This window comes from Bacillus rossius, chromosome 12 (genome assembly GCF_032445375.1).
Source record: "Bacillus rossius redtenbacheri isolate Brsri chromosome 12, Brsri_v3, whole genome shotgun sequence".
NCBI lineage: Eukaryota > Metazoa > Arthropoda > Insecta > Phasmatodea > Bacillidae > Bacillus > Bacillus rossius.
Window position 1 is genome coordinate 45,577,330 of NC_086339.1, and position 19,218 is coordinate 45,596,547.

Sequence of the window (19,218 nt, forward strand, 5' to 3'; positions counted from 1 at the left end):
GTAAACAGGTAGCGTATGTGCCCTACTATTTAGTTCTTTTTTCTCACAACAGAGAGTATGAGTGTCATACTGCTGGACATCGCACAGCGTAAGAAACCGCGTTTTGCTGCATTTTTTATTCTAAAGAAACACTTTTCCTTTTGAAAAAAAATTGTTTCTTTTGTAAATTCTTTATTTTAATTCTTTTATAAATATCATGAAACTGTTTTCCAAAAATTTCTACAAATGTATTTTTTTCAAAGTTATGACAACAATGGTTCATTTATGTAAACGATATATGTAACTACCAGTTTCGTGGATATTACAAATTGCGTAGGATTTTATACCGTTGGTTATTCTGCGTTGAAAATTATTATTGTAGTAGTCATAGTAAACACGTTTTCCCGCATATTTCTCAGTGGAAATTGATGTTACTCTGTTTCAAACTAATACTACCGCGAAACTTTGTGCGATCAAGGCTTTTGTTTTCGTTTTCATAATAATGTCTCGGAAAAGAAGTTACATTGCGGGTAAAGATGACAAAGAAATGCTAGACTATTTTTATTCGCTCGATAGCGATATTTGTGAAAGTGATACAATAAGCGACAACGATACAAGTACTGATGAGGAAGAGCATTTACCATCTACTTCAAACACACCGAGACTTACTCCTGTGGCTGCGGATAATTATATTCCAGCCGGTGCATCACTTCGTACGAATTCAGGCGATAGTTCAAGTGATTCGTCGGATGAAAATGAACAGACTGACGTAAATAATATAATCTGGTCTTCTTGTGAAAACTTTTCACCACCAAAACACAACATACCCCAGTTTTTAGAAAATGCTGGACCAAAACATTTACCCCCTCGAAACTTGAAGCCCATAGCATATTTCCAGCTAATGTTTACTTTTTCCTTACTACAGCTTCTTGTAAAGGAAACCAATAGATATGCTCAGCAGTTTTTATCACAGAACAAGGGTAAATTAGGTACAGGTTCAAGAGCTATTTCTTGGGAAAAAACTTCAGTTGTTGAAATGAAAGCATTTGTAGCATGTATAATAAATATGGGCCTCATAAAAATGCCTACACTTTCCTCATATTGGTCTACTGTTCCTTCTCGCAGCATGCCATGGTTTCGAAAAATGTTTTCTCGCAATAGATTTCAACTACTTCTAAAATTTTTCCACCTATCGGATAACAAAAACCTTGGTCTACCAGGTGAATCAAACTATGATCCAGAAGGAAAATTCAAGCCAATTATTGACCACGCAAATAATGTTTTCAAGCACCACTTCACTCCATACCAAATGCTGAGCATTGATGAAAGTTTGGTCAGAACAAAGAGCCATACTTCATTACTTCAATACCTTCCCAACAAACACTACCATAGATGGGGAATAAAATTTTGGATGCTATGTGATAGTACTGTCAATTACTGCATGGGATTTTATGTATACCGTGGTGCTAAAGATCAATTAGATAAGACTAGCATAAAACTATATGGTCTTGGGTACACTGTGATAATGAAGCTATTATCAGGTGTGAATTTACTACGAAAAGGTTATCACATTTTTGTTGACAATTTTTTTACAAGTGTACCAGTTGCACAGAAACTCTATTCTGAAGGGACTTACCTTACTGGCACTGTTAGGCGGAACAGGAAGCATCTACCAGCCGAATTACACAGGCAAAATAAATTTCAGGTTGGGGAGAAAAGGTATTTCAAAAGTAATGAACTGCTGTTATTGGCATATCGCGAAAAGAAATCTCAAACAAAACCAGTAATTTTACTATCAACAAATGGAAAAACAGAAGATGTTCAGTGTACTAAAAAACGGCACGGACTAGAGAGAGTGCGTGAAAAACCAGAAATCATTCACAAATACAATAAATACATGGATGGTATAGACACAAGTGATATGATGCTGTATTGTTACCTCGACGAAAGAAGGTCATTGAAATACTGGAAAAAAGTATGTTTCAATATATTTGGCCGTATGGTAATCAACAGTTATATTTTGTACAAAATGAATACAGATGGTAACATTCTGACAAGATATGAGTTCGTCTCTGCTGTAGTGGACAGTCTCGGGAAAGAGTGGCTAGAACAGCAACACCAACAACCTGGTGACACTAACGAAAGTGTGGCGTCATCAGGAATTCTGAAACTGCCATTGAAGAAAGAAAAAGGATGTTGTGTTTGCAGTGTATCGAGTAAACGTCAGGGAGGAAAAAGAAAGCGTTCAAGGACAGTTTGTGCAAAATGCCATAAAGGATTGCATGGTGTTTGTTTTAGTAAACACAGCTGCTAGGACCAGTGAATATGTATTTGACTATAGTTGTGATGGATTTATCGTTGTTGCTATCATGAACTACCAATTAATTTTATATTTTTAATTGAAAAAATATGATGATGCAAAATGCTGATCAAACCAAGACAATATTTTTCTTCTAAAATTTGAAAGTCAGTTTCACCTAAATTTGTATATTTATACATACAATAGCAATGCATAATTTTTTAATTAAATCATTTACTTTTTAAATACATTAATAACAGACTTATAATTATTAAAAAATTATAAGGATTCAAAATACACTATATAGTTGGAGTTACACTAAGAAAATATTTCATTTGTATTGATTGTATTGTTAGAAAAGCAATGTTTTTTTTTTTTTCAAAAAATTATTATTAGAATAAATATTGGAAAAAATTACATTACTATTACACTAACATATAGAAAAACAATTAAATATTTAAAAAAAATTCAAACCAAAGAATATTACTGTCAAAACTACTCCCTATCCACATTACAATCCATAAAAAAAATTTAATAATTATTTTTTTTAAATTTAAAAAACAACAAAAATAAAATAAGATGAAAATTTTTATGTTTAAACATGAGAAGTGACAGAAGAAAACATTTATCTATAAACAGTAAAAAATTTCATAGTTATAACAGTAAAGGTTAAAAAGTTATTAAAATTAAACTCTAGAGATGCAATTTAGTTAAAAATGACCTGGCACTATTAGCACTACCATCCTAGCAGAGGCTGGCACTAAGAGGGTTAATATTGAGTCTGTGGCATGTGTCAATGTTTGGTTATGGCCAATTTTTTTGCAGTTGTCAGGAATGATCATTTGGTGTAGTTTTAAAATATTCACATTATCTGGAAGCCAACATTGAGGATGTCATTAAAATACCTGTTTCACAAAGCCAGGCACAGAATCACCTATTCACTCATAACCCTTCCAAAGTTCATACTGTACTTCCACATGCTTGTACCAGAAGTGACAACATGTGATAATCATCACTGCTTTTGCTTTGTTCTGACTGCTGAAGCACATTACATAATCTTAAAACGAGAAGAGAAAAGAACAGCTTGACATGATATGTGAGTATGTAAATCACTTTATATAATCTGAACCCTTTGAACTCTTATATCAAAAGAGTTTGCCATTTTTTAATTTCCTATTTAAACCCTTTGTTGAGTATTGTGCGGCTCCTTAATATACACTTGAAAGGTTTGGTGTGTATGTCTAGGCCCCACTTCTATGGAGATTAAAATATTTTACGTTGGGCTGTGTGAATCTGTGTAATTCAATATCTACTTGTGTGGCTCTCCGTTGGCATGTGTTGATGGTAACTATGCCACAGTTAGGTGTTAACTTATCAAAACAAATACACATAAATATACCCTGGGACAAATTATATAAGGAATAACATAACACAACACTCACGATTAAAAATATATAATTATTTTTATTAAACGAAAATAGTTCAAAATTTACTCTTATTATAAATATTTAATTACTTATTATATTTAACTTCCCTAACTGTTATATGACATCACATACCCACATGTAATTTCCAACCATCAGGAGTTACAATGCGCACATTTAATTCACAAGCAATAGTCTTTAATTGGGGTTCGGCGATATTACACAGTTTTTATTTGTTGATTTTAGGGATCTTAATTATTTTTCTCGGCTAGTTAGGTTCAAAATAAAGCCGGTAGAGCACAGAGTCTCTCGCTCTATAGGACCTCTGAGTTGCTGTAGTAGTGTGTAAAAATAAATAAATTTGTGTCAAAATATCAATTTTATCGTCGTACAATGTCAAATTACTTCAAATTATAATGTATGTATTAGTTTTAGGCCGCGATGTGACGAATTACGGGAGTTACGTGACGATGTGCATGTAATGGAGGAAACAGATTTTTGCACTTTTAATTACTCACATATTAACACTCCTAGGCCCTTTATCTTTCTAGATAAAGCCTAAATTAGTATCTAGACTCCCTAAGATACATAATTATTCATCCACTATCCGGGATGTCTACCGCTAAATAGCTAATTTGTAGGATTTAATATAGCCGACATCACGCAGTTCAGCTATCTTAGCTGGCCATTACATTTTTCCTCTCTAGCTTCTAAAATTAAGCCAGTTCACAATACTTAACTTAATTTCAAATGGCGGGCCATGATCGGCCGAAAACCAAAATCAGTTACTTAAATTACTTAAGAAATCGTGAAATCCGCACGCAACAATAGCGCGGAATACAAAATTCACGTACAATTTAAATCAAAAATCATCAAAACAATAATTTATATTACACAATAACGCCGTTAACTTTACCGTTTACCGTCCGAATGTCAATTACTCCTTAGAGGGGTCACCAAAACGTTCAATTTCAAATGCTCAAATCAGTCCATAGAGTCACATTCTCATAGATATACATAAAAAGAATTTACAGTTTTTGAAAATAAATTAAATATCAGACATAGAACAAATATTAAATAAATCATATATAATAATACTTAATCTGTCAAAACAATAACATGTTGCAGTACAGTATGGCAGTCCAATCCTTTGAAGCATGTGGCATAGAACAGTGAAACATGAATTTTAAGATGGCAAGTCTGGCTGGCTTGAACCAGGAGTTGAAAGGATTGGTATATTGTCTACCAGTATTCACTGTGGCTGCTACGAAGACAGGGTGTCCAGTGAAAATGGATTTCAAAAATCCCTGACATTTCCCTGTTTTCCCTGACAAAATTAGGATTTTCCCTGACACTATGCTCGTTCCCATTTAAATTCTTATAAACGTTGTCAACATTTTTTACACTATAATATATGTAAAAATATACTGCGAAATTTTAAGCAACAGCAACTGTGTAAATAGGTCTAATACTAAAATACAAAATGTGAAAAAAAATATATGAAATATGTTTATTGTACTCACATATCACCATGTTCCTCAATTTCTTCAAGAGTTACTCACTAGATGGTTTTGAAAACATAAGTCAGTTCCACTTCATATTTAAAAATAATATATATAGTATTCTAGCTAAGTATGCAATAGTTCCAAACTTAAAACTTTAAAAAAACCTTTTAAGTCCAATCACAAATTAAAATTTTAACAAAGGTTTTTCTTAGCAGCACTACTTTTTCAAAGCTTCTATCTGGAAGCTTAATACAGCAGCTTCTTTTTCAGCATCTTCCAAGATTTTCTTTTTCTTAGCTTCCAAAGCAGAGAGTTCAGCAGCTGCTTTTCTTTTTCTTGTGTCTTGTTCTTCCTTTTCCTGTAATAACTTCTTCTGTTGTTCCGTGTATTCCTTGTATTTTAAATATGCATTACGAGCAGCATGAATAAATCTTTTAGATACGACAAAATTATCCAGACCTCCAGCTGACAAAATACCATCATGAATTGTACGCTGAGCAATCAGTGAAATGTCCAGCTGATTTTCTACCAAGCACTGTTTGTTTATTGAAAATCCCCTTTCTACTGCTGCGTTGCCATGAGACATAATAAATATCATTTTCAAAAAAGATGCTAAATGCCCTGTATTTTCACTACAGTAAACATTTAAAAGGTCAAACCAAAACTTATCCAGGCGTACTTTGGATCGGACATGGAGTTTCAAATTTTCCTGCACTGCAGTCAATGAACACAATCTTTTGAATTCCTTCGATATTTTGTCACCTTGAATTCCAGAGAGCCAATTATGACTAACAAATATATCTAAGGCACATGACAGCCTCTTGATCGCCAAATCGGGAATAAGGGCTACAGAAGGATCAGCAAATGAAATGCCTCTTGTCAAGCTGAATGTAAAAGGTGAGCGCTTTAAAATCCTTTTCACACATTCCTGCAGGCATTTTAGACAGTCTGCTCTAAATAATTCCATATCCTTCTGACTTGCATTTTCTGAACGTAATGCAGCTCGTGTCCCAAAACCTAAGTCAATTTTTTTACTTGACAAAAGATTATTTGCAGATAAATCTATTTTGCTCAGGGTAGTATTTGCCATTACATCTGCTTTGACAAATCTAGTCATAAAATTCTTGATGACTGAAGAAAAGTCGGAAAAGAGGTACGGCGCCATGGGGTCATTTGTTTGATATTCTTTGAGAAGTGGTTCAACTTCAGCAGCAACAGATGAAAAAAAAGCAAGTTTAGGTCCAAGTAACACATCTTTAATAGCACTTTTCACTATAACAAAACTAGCACACGTAGGTTCTGTATTTGACTTTAGACCAGCAACATAGTTCCAAAGATTTGGTAAAATTTTCAATGCTCTGTCTGCTACAGGAACGTTGTCTAACCAACGAACTGGACAAAATTTTAGAGGAAACAAGCTGGAACCAGTTATTCTAATGTAGTCTGCACGACGAGTGGGGATGTTAGAAACAGGTTGTAAATAGCACGCACAAATTTAACAATTTCCCAACCAGTTTCCTTCATTGCGCCTTTGAAGGCACAGTGTAATGAATGTAAGCCACAAGTGCCGATATCCAATATTACCCCCTCATCAGTACGACCTTCCTTCAAATCTTGCTTCAAGTCTTTTAAAAACCGCAAATTTACATTGGGGCCATCCATCGACACCTGTATAATTTTGTGTAATGTATTCACAGGCAAAGAGTTTTTAAAAGCACTTAACAGGTCTGCTGCAGTCGAATGGCCGAGAAATGCTGATGTAAGATATCGAGTGCAAGTAATTGAATCATCTTCATTCCAGTAACGGACAGAAATGTCCATTTGCTGTTTCTGGGCAATTTTATTTAAACTTTCATCAAAGCCAACTACAAGATGAGAAGATTTTGATATATCAGCATGCAGTTCCTTTTGAAATTCTGGAGCCAATCCGTGAACTATTGTATAGGATACTTTCGATTTTCCCAACTGCAATTTAGCTGCAATTTTGCTGTCGTGATACATCTTACGATGCATTGCTACACTATTTTCTGCATTCCGTAAGGAATTATGAGCCATAACACAATACAAACACCAAAGTATTTCGGCACGTGTTACAGAATCATTTAATAAGTAATTTGTCAATGATTTTGATTCCTTTCTAGCACTGCCACATGTGCACGTGCAAGAACATGTTGCGGATGGGTTTAGATAAGAATTATCAGCATTCGAGGAAGTATCAGGCAGAGATTTAGAACTGCTGACTGGATCTGTTTGGAACAACGGAGGGGAAGATACTTGAGGTGAGCTGGGTACATCAGAACTAAACAATTTTGAAGATTCAGACAAAGATGAAGAAGACTCTGAAGCAGAATTATTTTGTGACGCTGCTGATGTAGGCCTAGTTGTTTTACAGTACACTGCTATGGATGAACTCATGTGAAATCCTTGCACTCTTCTGCTGTGTTTCACTCCAGATGCATGACTGGTAAGAGCCTGCTTCCCCATATTACTCAGTTCAATCCTGTGATTGCAAAGTTTGCACCAAGCTGCATATGGGCTGCCATCAATAGCCTGAGCCCATGAGAGGGATGGGTTCTGGTTCCATTCATCCCTGAATGTAGTTTTTCTGAGTTTTGAAGCCATGTTGTGACCTGTTAAAATAAAATAATTTTTTACCTTTATCACACTAATCTTTAAAATAATATTCTTGTGAGAAAATTAACCTATTTTTCATTAATTAGCAAATAAACGTTTCAGGCACCACAAACACAGATAAAATCAATGCAAGTACATAGGCCTATCAGCACATATTTTCTATACAAAGTAACCGTCAGCTTCAACTTCAAGCATCTTTTATAAGATAGGCCTAGTGATGGGTAGTGGAAAGTTTCCAGTCGGAAATTTCCTGCCGAAAACTTTCAAAAATGGAAAATTTACAGACCTCATGGAAACTTTGAATAAAAGTGGAAACATTGGGAAACATTGAATTTTTTTTAGCTGTAATTCAATATTCTTACATTTGTTATACAATCATTGCAGATTTAATAAGAGCTTAGTTAGCATATTAATTTATCCATATCGACCATATCAGTAAAGAGTATAATATTCTCCCTCAATGCTTTTATTATGGGAAACCATGCTGGTAAAATTTCTGTTAAAATTTTCTTGTGTGTTTACCTTGTAATTTTGTGTGAGACAAATGTGGGATTGAATTTCACTTTTGGGTACTTCAAACTTTATATCAATTTCAAATCACACACTAGTTCTCATGTTTCCACTCTTCTTCCAGGAAGATAAGATAAAATGCTTTGAGCATTTGCCATATATGGTATATTGTTTCTGTTCTCACACTTCTAGTCTTCTCCCAACTTAACCCATTTTGTACATATTACTGCTAGACAGTCAGTCCTGTTGTGCTTGCTACACGAGACGCATTGTGCTAGTATAGCTGGTTTTGAGGCTGAATTTTATAAGTGTTATCTGGTTAATGAAAAATGGGCAAGATTAAAGGTGATATTTGGAGTTATTTTTCCGAAAAATCAGTTCAAGGAAAAATCAAAGTGTTCTGTGTATTTTGTGATGTGTCATACTTCAGAAACTGTACAAGAATGGTAAGGCACATTAAAAAGTGTCCAAAATGTCCATTGACTATCAAATCCAAGTTTCTGGGAAGTGAAAAACAAGAAAAAGAACTTTCAAATGGAACTACATGTCCTGAAGTGTGCAATACTGCTGGTCCAAGTTCATCAGTAAACTTAAGTGAAAATATGGCTCAGATTTACAGTGAAACACAAAATTCACCATCATCTTTACAACTTGAAGTCTCAAGTGCTTCAGAATGTGCAGGAACTAGTGCCAGTACTAATACAACTAGGCCAATATGGTCTAACTCACACAGAGTAAATTCAACAATGTTTTCTTTTCTCGACCATATGACTCCAACAGCTAAGGTAAGTGTCACTTTAATACAGGCTTGTCTTGTACCTAGTCGTTATGCTTGATTTACTAATGTTTTTAACATAATCTTAACTTGATATGTTTAAGATGCATCATTAGTAATGCAGAACTAATTTTAAAAAATTAGTATTTTATGTTTGTTTTAGCTTGTGAACCAGTTAGGTATAACATGTTTTGTAAATATAAATTAAAAATTAAATCAGTGATAGGTATATAAGTGACTGAAAAATTCCTTTAAAAGTAAAGGAAACTGTAACATGTCTTCCATATAAACATTAAAATTTTTTAAATAGTACAACTAATTCAAGTAATGGAATCTTTTGTTTTGCAGGACAAAGCCAATGAGTTGCTGGCTAAAGCTATCTATGTTAGTGGAGCACCTTTATCAATGGTTGAGCATCCACTGTGGCAAGAATTCTTTAAGTTAATTCGCCCCGCGTACAGTCTGCCAACACGAAAATCAGTTTCAACAACCCTTCTTGATGCAGAGTTTGCAAAAACTCAAAATAGAATTAAAGGAATAATAGCTGATGCAAGAAACCTTGCTCTGCAGTGCGATGGCTGGAGCAATCTGAGGTAAGGCAGAATTCACAGAACCAAAAAACATATCTAAAGAAAAATTCATGTAACCATGATCTTGAGAATTAACATATTTTCCTTGACTCAATGTCTACTTAATCAGAGAAATCTGTGTATATTACAAAGCTAATAGTCACTTTCAGTCTTTAATCAATTTTTTAACCAACTATGAACACATTTAACTTTGTTTTATAAAAGGCACCAACTTGTTTATATAAATCTGCACTTTCTGTTTTTGTCTAAGGCAGTAAAGATTCAAAATTGAGAATTTTATAATTTTGGTTACATAAGATATTCACTTTTATAAGTCTTCTTACAATATGTCCAAATCAGTGTGCAATGCCACACACAAAGTACATTATTGTAGCATGTTATGAATTTTATAAAAAGGTGTTGCAGTAGTGTATCAAACCATGCCACAAATAACCAAACCTCACAATAAAACTGTTTTATAGTAAAAAAAAACCTCTTGCAAAAATTGAATTAGGGACAAAAATTATGTTAAAGAAAATGAAAATATAGAGAGGTTAATGATATTATAAATAACATAATTAAAAAATTATTACACAAATAACACAAAACTCTTTTAAATCTAACATTGTATTTGGTAACGAAAAAAAAATGGTGTGAGTTTGCAGGAAAAGCGTGCTGTTATTGTTCATGCAGGTTGTATGGCTGTCTGTCTAGAGTAAAGTTTGAGGTTTTTGGCAGTTACACCGCACGCCAATACACCATCAATGATGTATTTAAAGTAATTAACACATTTGTAATAAGATTACTGCTTTTTTTTTTTTAGCTTGTCTTGACAGTCAACTGCAAAACACTTGTTTATAGTGGCTATATATTGACAAAATCTGCCTAAAACTGGGAACATTTCAACAGACATACTGTAATAATGTGAATGTGTTAAGGAGGAATATATTGCCTTAATATTAACTGCTTTTGAACTACAATAATTTTAACAGTTTGTAGACTATTAATACCAAAGACAACCGTCATACTGGAGAATACATCGCTGGTGAAATGAAAACAATTTTGATGAAATATGATCCAAGAAAGTTCTTAGTGGTTATTGGTGATAATGCTTCCAACATGAAGAAAGCAGGTGAACTGGTAGAAAATGAATTTCCACATATTGTGTCTATTGGATGTATAGCACATACACTACATCTTTTATGCAATGATATTGTGAAGTGTGAGTCAGTTTCTAATTGTTTCAAAAGAGTAGTTGACATCATTAAAACAATCAAACAGTCTCATATTTTAACTTCAGTACTTTCTGAAATTAATGAGACAAAAGGTAACAAAACTACCCTTCACTTGCCTGTTGTAACCCGTTGGGGAAGTTTCTTACATTGCTTAGACAGTATGATGAACAACAGAGTAAGTTTACAGACCTTAGCAGTAAGCGAAAAAGTTGGTAATGCAATTTCAAAAGACATTAAAACCAACATTTTGGATGATGATGTGTTTTGGGTAAGAATTGAAAAATTGGCTAACCTGTTACGGCCAGTTGTTTCCTGGATTTCAAGGTTAGAATCAGATAAACTCAATATTCATAACACACATGGAGCTTTACCTGAAATTGAAGATGCTTTAAAAGTGTCACTTCCAGAATCCCCACTTTCAAAGAGCGACGAGAAAATTGTACTAATGAAAATGGAAACCAGGAAAGAATTTGCTTTGAAACCTATCCATCTGGCTGCATGCATGTTAGACCCCTCTTCACAAGGCCATACACTTAAACCTGATGAACAGTTGAGTGCTGTTGAGTATATATGCAAAATTTCAACCGATATGGAACACATTGAAGAAGGTATAGTTTTAACAGAGTTAGCTCAGTACCAAAGTAGAGAAGGTATGTGGGCCAAAGAATTTCTTTGGATGGCGCTTGAAAAAGGTAAAATCGAACCCTGTACTTGGTGGAAAGGTCTGTGTGGTCATACACAGCTGTCAAAAGTTGCAAACAGAATCTTAGGTATGCCAGTAACCTCTGCTGCTACAGAGAGGTCTTTCAGTACATATGGTAGTATACATACAAAACTAAGAAACCGCTTGACCACTGAAAGAGCAGGTAAAATATCATTCATTGCCCACAACTGGAAATTGTGCCACCACATCCTGGAGGACATTGAAAAATTGGAAAGGAAAGATTCTATTACTGTCATTGTGGAAGACAAATGTGAGAAAGTACAGCAGAAGAAAAAACTACCACAGTGTGTTTTAAAAGAAGACAGTGCATCTTGTTCTAACAATGAAACAGAAGAGGAAGAAAACCGTGATTTCAGTTATGAGGACAATGATGATTTCATTGGTTTCTAAGACCCAATATGACTTAAATAAAGACATGTTTGTTTCCAATTCAGTTAAAACAGTAACATGTATGATTTCTTATTATGAATGCAACTAATTGTTGATCAATATTTTTTTTAGTGTTCTATTTGTTACAACTTATTTGTCTTTATTTCCAATCAGTTGATAAATTGTAATAATATAGTGTTAATATTTTCAAATCTATGTAGTCAAATATTTTAACTGTGATTGACCAGGTAATTGTTCTTTCAGAAGGAATCATTTCTGTTAAATCTGCAGTTAAGTATTATTCTTTACCTTAACTTTTCTTCCACTACATTAGCTTTTTGTAATGTTGAAAGCAGCTGATTAAATAATTTTCAGATTAAAAAACTGATTAGGCCTACTTGCAATGAATTTGTGAACTGTATTTGTAAAAAGAATAATTCGACCTAAATATTGAAATTAATTTAGAACAGCACCCACAGTAAATTCTACATCGCTAACGAAAGATATTTTAATGTCCTCTTAATACTGCAACTATGAATATTGTATTTTAATGTATGAAAATTTCATACAGTAGAGACAGTCACATGTCTAATTCTCTGAAATGGTTATTTATAAACCAACATCAAAGTTTCCTAAAATTTCCTATGTTTTTCGGTTTTTGGAAAGTTTCCATGAAAATTTCCAGGAAAATTTCCGATAGATAAAATTTTGGACATTTACCCATCCCTAGATAGGCCTAGGCCTAATGTAAACTTATGAACTGAAAATAAATCTGAAAAAATATAGGATATGTTCCAGCAACAATAGCTTGTTTCAGGAAATAGTCACATTTTATCTACAAAATTGCTGTGTGTTCATGTATTTTAAAAAATTTGCATTGTCTGGCCTGGCCTACTTCGAAGCAAGAAAAATGCCTAACTAACGTAAAATTCAAAAAATAAATAATATAGTACGTTACAACATGACTTGTGTTTGACCCGATTTATAAACTCTGCAAGCGCGCATGTCCGAATCAAAAAGTTGAACTCTCACCTTCTTAATGTTCCGTTTTTTAAACAGTTTATAAACCGGAACGTGAAAAAAGGTGAGTGTTCTACTTTTTGCTTTACTCAGACATGCGTGCTTGCGGAGTTTACAAACCAAGAACATCACGAACCGTTGCCGAGCGAACGAAACAAATTAGGCAACAGTTTGCGACTTGCCCATAGAGCAACTATAGTAGAGTATACATACATTTTGTTTCTTACCTTTGTTTGGCTGATGATATAATAATTCACTTATCCATCAACAAAAACGATAACCAAAATCAACAAGAGTACACAAATGCGCGCCATTTTGGCCAGCCTAACAGGCCGCAATGTGTACAGCCATGTGCCGATTATAATCGATACGTCGATCATTGTGTACGCGGCGAATTGAACAATCGATATGCATATTGTATCGTGCTGCTGCGTGAAGAACAAACACGGCCAAAATTTCCAGACGATTTTTAAAAAATCCCTGACATTTCCCTGACTTTTCCCTGACACACGAAATTCCCTGACAATTCCCGGTTTTCCAGGTTTTCCAGGTCGCTGGACACCCTGGAAGAGAGACAGCCTGGCATTGTGACCGAGACAGAGTGAAACCAGGACTCACCTGCCACACAGCAGCTGGTTGGACGCCAGCCAGTGGAGTCTCTTCCTCGACCTCCTCCTGCAACACAACCATAGTGGAGAAGACTGCTCTGGTACAAGGAGACAGCAGCTACACACACTTGCAGGCTACTGTACCTTGATGCTGTCCACCTTCACAAACTCCATCTCAACCACTGGCTTATATTCCACCTCCTGCAACAAACATGAAGTCATAAGTGGTAAACAACCTGTTCGTTACACCAGGCATTTCTAACACATCCTCTGCCAACCAAACTGCAGTGGCAATACAGAGACTGCAGTGCCAATCATCAGCGTATTAGCACATCATCATGGAACACATTATTAGTGTTTTCTTCCCAACTGTGATTCAATAATCAAAAAACTTCTTTTAAAGTCTAACAATTAAAATTTAGGAAACTTTCTGCATACAAAACAAAAATAAATGTGACTGATGAATTAAATATTTTTTTAAGAGAGTAATATTAAAGCTACAGCATTAACTTATTGAACACATATGAGTTATATAGTTAGTCTCATAAAATCCACATAAGATTTACTCATTTCAATACATTGTGTTGTGACCATAACCATACTCAGCGATAGATTCCGGCGCCGAGGCAGGATGATGCGTTGGGAGTGGAGGGGGAGGGGGTAGCGACGACCCTTGTAATTCGTCCAAGCACGCGTGGATTGCGTAACATCAGCGGGTCACACGCGGCATCGCAGTCTGGTCTCTTGCATTCGTAACAATATTTAGAAAATCCAATGAACCATGTTTTTAATGGTTTTCACCTTTTTTGTTAGGTTACTATTTATGTAATCATATGTTTTAATATTTGACTTGACTTGAATGTTGTTTGTGTAGCAAGTGTTGTGTGTACTGTCCAGGCAGTGAGCGGGCTGGTGTTGTGTGTGAGCAACAACAAGGGGGAATAGAGCCTAGCACCCACAGCCCTGTGGTAGTCTGCAGCCATCCACGAGGTGGCGCACAAGTTAATGACGCCCTCCATTAAACACATACATTTAAGCTACAACCACACAGGGCGCTATGCTTGCTATGTTCGCTATGTGAGTAAAATATAGCCAGCTGCATCTCAGGTGTCACTGGCCACCCAAAGCTATATTCGCTAAGTTGGCAACGTCGCCAGGTGTTTGGTTCTCAGCTATTTCTCTAAAATGTCGCTATCTTTACGCATCTGCAGATAAACAAAAACATCTGTTTTCATGCGGAATTGTGTTATACTTCTGCGGTTGCTTTTTATGAAGTTTAATTTCTCTCTTGTCAGTATCATTCTTTAAATAGTCAAGTCGAAGGAGAAGTTAATTGAAAGATATTTATGAAATATATAAATAATTATAATATAATAATATAATATATATATAATATATATATATATTTATATATATATATATGAAATAAATCAATGGGAAATGGCAGGATATGCAGGACAATGCCTGAGATTTTATTCCGGGGGAATGTTTTCAAACTAGTTGAATTTATCCTGAAATAATCCTAAATTTGGTTTCATCCTCACAAGCAAATGCTTCATCAAATAATGAAATTCTTGAAATTATTTAGTTTTTATATTAAATTTATGAACATTTTTTTTTTACATTTACATGCTGTGAGATCCAGTACCTAGAAGATTATCATCGTCGGAATCATCACTTGAATCCCATGGCATGCATCTCTCCTACATAGACTATCCTGTCTGGCCATCTGGCGCAGCGAACATAGCACAGCTCTCTGTGTAGGCTCAGCTTTACCCTTACAATCAACACCAAGTGTGACAATATTTACATATCGCTGTCACTATCAGTTTTAACACATTTGGTGCACACTTCCAGATGATAGGCCTACTTATCATAACAACATGTAAAACCTATGTTTCGTTTGCACAATGCACAATGCATAAATGTGACAGGCTTTATGAACATTTCTTAGAACAAAGACATAGAAAAGCAGATTTCATTAACATTGTGAAATGTGACTTGTGATTCAGTTTTGCAGCTTACCAAACATTATTTTAACATGTTAATATGTAGTGAACTTAGGAACACCACTTGGTAAAGAACTAATGAATGTATTTTGATGGCATCTTCACACAATGTTATTTTCCATTAATCTTTTAATAGAGTAAGGCACTGAGAACTTTATAAAATTTCTGTTTTAAATAACACACAAGCCTTCCACTAACAATGAATATTCCCTCTTATCCGTGACTCTTACTTCCTATCTCAAACTCTCGTCTATACACTGCCCACAAAGATTAACCATTACAGATCGGCGGGTGGCTGAAATTTTGAGCGGCCGTAGGAAGTGTCCTCCACCGGGCACACTCGGACAGTCTGTGTGTTCGGTGGCCTGCTCAAGCTTTACGGAAAAAGCCGCGACGTTGGAATTTTACAACTTTTCTAAAATAATGTAGGGAACTTAAAATGGACGCATTTCGTAATTTTTAAACCAATTTTTCTCCGAAAATTACATTACCTTCATAATTACTGAAAATACAAAGACACGCTAACAAAATGAACGATTAGGTACCTTTACTGCAATTTCAATAGATTCCATCTTCTAATTAAAAAAAATTAAATTAGTTCCATTCAACGGCACAAAATTTGTCCATTCAACACTTAAAAAACTTAAAAAAAAAACAATAGTCAGTTCAAAATCCTGCAAAGCCTTTGGCGCGCATTTTTTCAGACAACATACATAATAGTGATGGGTCGTTCGTTAACGATTCGTTCAAAAAGAACGAATCTTTGAGAGAACGAAATCTTGCGATTCGTTCGCGATGTAAAGAACCGGCTCTTTGAGAGCCGGCTCTTTGAGAGCCGGTACCTTGAAAGATTCGGAGGAACGAAAACGCGGAGAGAACGAGAGAACGAGAGAACGAGATGAGAGAACCGGCCACGCGCCCGGTCCGATTCGTTCGTGAAATGATTCATGACGTCAGGAGTCTGAAGAATTAGTAATCACAGCGTGTGCATGTTCACAAGAGCAAACGATAACTGATCAAATAAAATAGGGTAACATGAAAAGTATCTATACCTGAAAATGTCAACTGTTAAGTAGTGGTTTAAAATTGCTTTTTCACATTCACATACACAAATTTGGAAATAAAAAACTAAAAAAAAAAACCAGTATGAATTAAAAAATAACAGGGAAAGTAACTACAAATGTTCACATTTACCATTTTTGGGTTAATTAATGTACTTCATTTGTTTCTCTTCATACTGAATCGCAGTAGTAGTATTAAATGTTTGTCTTTTTTCTCTAAATGTGTTGGTCTACATGTAAACACTTTACTGTCACTAGAGTGTAAATAGCCTATATATTAATATTTGTAACTTAAAAAGTAATAAAATATAAATAATCTTGTTTCATATACGCAACTGTGATTCACTGGTTACGGAAAGCAATGTTCAAATTCAAATACAAAAACACGTACGTAATACTCTAAAGGATGAACGAGTTACGACACCTGATAAAAGAGCCAGATCCTATACACAGAAAAGAACGAATTGACCGAGATGAACGAATCGTTCTGAACGAATCATTTCACGGCACTGATCCAAAAGAACCGATTCGGTCAAAAGATCCGTTCTGCCCATCACTAATACATAAATGCACCGGAGTCAAGAGAATGGATTTGGACAGCAACAGCAACAGCTACACAGACACATGGTTGCCATGACACTTTCACTACAATTTCACTATTTCAAAAACATTATTCCCAAATTACACAAAATAAAATAATATTATAAAAATAAACAGAGGAAATTAAGTAAACATATATGTAACACAAAATCAATAATCCATTATAAATAATGAAAACTGTATTAAAAGTAGTAATTTATATGTATTATATCACACTTACTAACGATAGAGCTAGGATAGCCTAGACATGAGCAACATGGCAAATGAAATCTTTAATCATCCTTAACAACATGCATATTTTAGGATTACTGATTGGACCGAAACTTTAAAGCCGACGGACAGCAACAAATTATCGCGCCCTTTATTCCTTGAAGGCTATTGAACCACCAGCCTATTACAAGACTCTTAAAAAAAAAATTTAAGCCATCCAACTTTTAAAATCACATACGTAAACAAATTGCTATATCTTAGAGAAAAGTGTCAAATATGTATAATAATCTTTATAAGTTATTCTTGTGAGTAATTTTTTAAAGCATGACCAACGAAAGACGTCCTTTTTAGAAAATATATCCTATATATTCAATCCACCACAGGGCTCATACCAAGGATAGTCCCAATATTTGACACTATGCAAATGAAAGCTCAAACCTTCTTTAACAATATGTAGATTTCAGAATTTCTATCTGGGCCGACACTTTTAATGCCGACGGACAGAAACAAGTTCGCGCGCCCTGTTTTTCTTTCTAGCTTCTCCCGCCGATTGCAGGCTTCCAAACAAAAATTTATTTAAGACATTCATAATAATACTTTGACGAAAAAACTTGAGAATCTTAAAAAAGAAAGGCTAAAAATTCGTGATATATATGTAATTAATTTTTTTCATTTGGTACATTTTAATTGCATGCCCATTGAATAAAGAACTTTTTCAAAACGTATTTATTATATTAAAACCACCACAGGGCTCATACCAAGGATAGTTCCAATAATTGACACTATGCAAATGAAAGTTCAAACCTTCCTTAACAATATGTACATTTCAGAATTTCTATCTGGGCCGACACTTTTAATGTCGATGGACAGCAACAAGTTCGCGCGTCCTGTTTTTCTTGCATGCTATAGCTTCTCCCGCCGATTGCAGGCTTCCAAACAAAAATTTATTTAAGACATTCGAAATTATATTTTGACGAAAAAAATTTGAGAATCTTAAAAAGGAAGGCCAATTATTCATGACATATATGTAATTACTTTTTTTTCATTTGGTACATTTTAATTGCATGCCCATTGAATAAAGCACTTTTTCAAAAATTATTTATTATATTAAAACCACCACAGGGCTCATACCAAGGATAGTTCCAATAATTGACACTATGCAAATGAAAGTTCAAACCTTCCTTAACAATATGTACATTTCAGAATTTCTATCTGGGCCGACACTTTTAATGTCGATGGACAGCAACAAGTTCGCGCGCAATTCTCCTTGACAGCTTATAACTCTTACTAAAATTTAATAAATGTCGTCAGCATTTTGAATTATTGAAAAAAACTGCGGTATCTTAAAGATAGTCGTCACCTGAGAATTGGAGTGTTCTATGTCCATTGAAGTCGGAACAGATATATAAGAATTTGAAATTTCAAATAACTATTAATATTGACGCCAACCGCCAGTGCTCCCTCTGGTCCGCAAAGGTCGTTATGCCACAGCAACACTTGCCCCTAAGTGCGTCGAACACGCCCGAGCGTGAGTGTGTGAAAGTGCGCCGCGACGAACACCAAAGCGACGTCAGCGCCCGGCCGGGTGTGGCAATGCGCCTAACTAAATATAGATAATTATTTGTCAAGTTTAAACAACTAAATTAATAACAATTTAAAAGAGGATTCATGTAAGGGAAATTATGTC

The 19,218-nt window shown here is 34.8% G+C and overlaps 1 protein-coding gene across 2 annotated transcripts in view; it reads right to left on the bottom strand.

Annotated features, from left to right (window-relative positions):
- Positions 1 to 16,394, bottom strand: part of LOC134537910 (zinc finger protein 271-like) — an 85,489-nt gene extending 69,095 nt beyond the window's left edge. Inside the window, exons 1-3 of one of the 2 annotated variants that reach the window (XM_063378858.1) lie at positions 16,206 to 16,394; positions 13,796 to 13,852; positions 13,662 to 13,718 (exon numbers count right to left, since the gene is read on the bottom strand). In XM_063378858.1, coding sequence (XP_063234928.1) covers positions 13,662 to 13,718; positions 13,796 to 13,852; positions 16,206 to 16,232 — 141 coding nt within the window. In that variant the 5' untranslated portion in view covers positions 16,233 to 16,394. The other variant, XM_063378859.1, reaches the window with a different exon arrangement.
- Between the last annotated feature and the right edge of the window lie 2,824 nt (positions 16,395 to 19,218).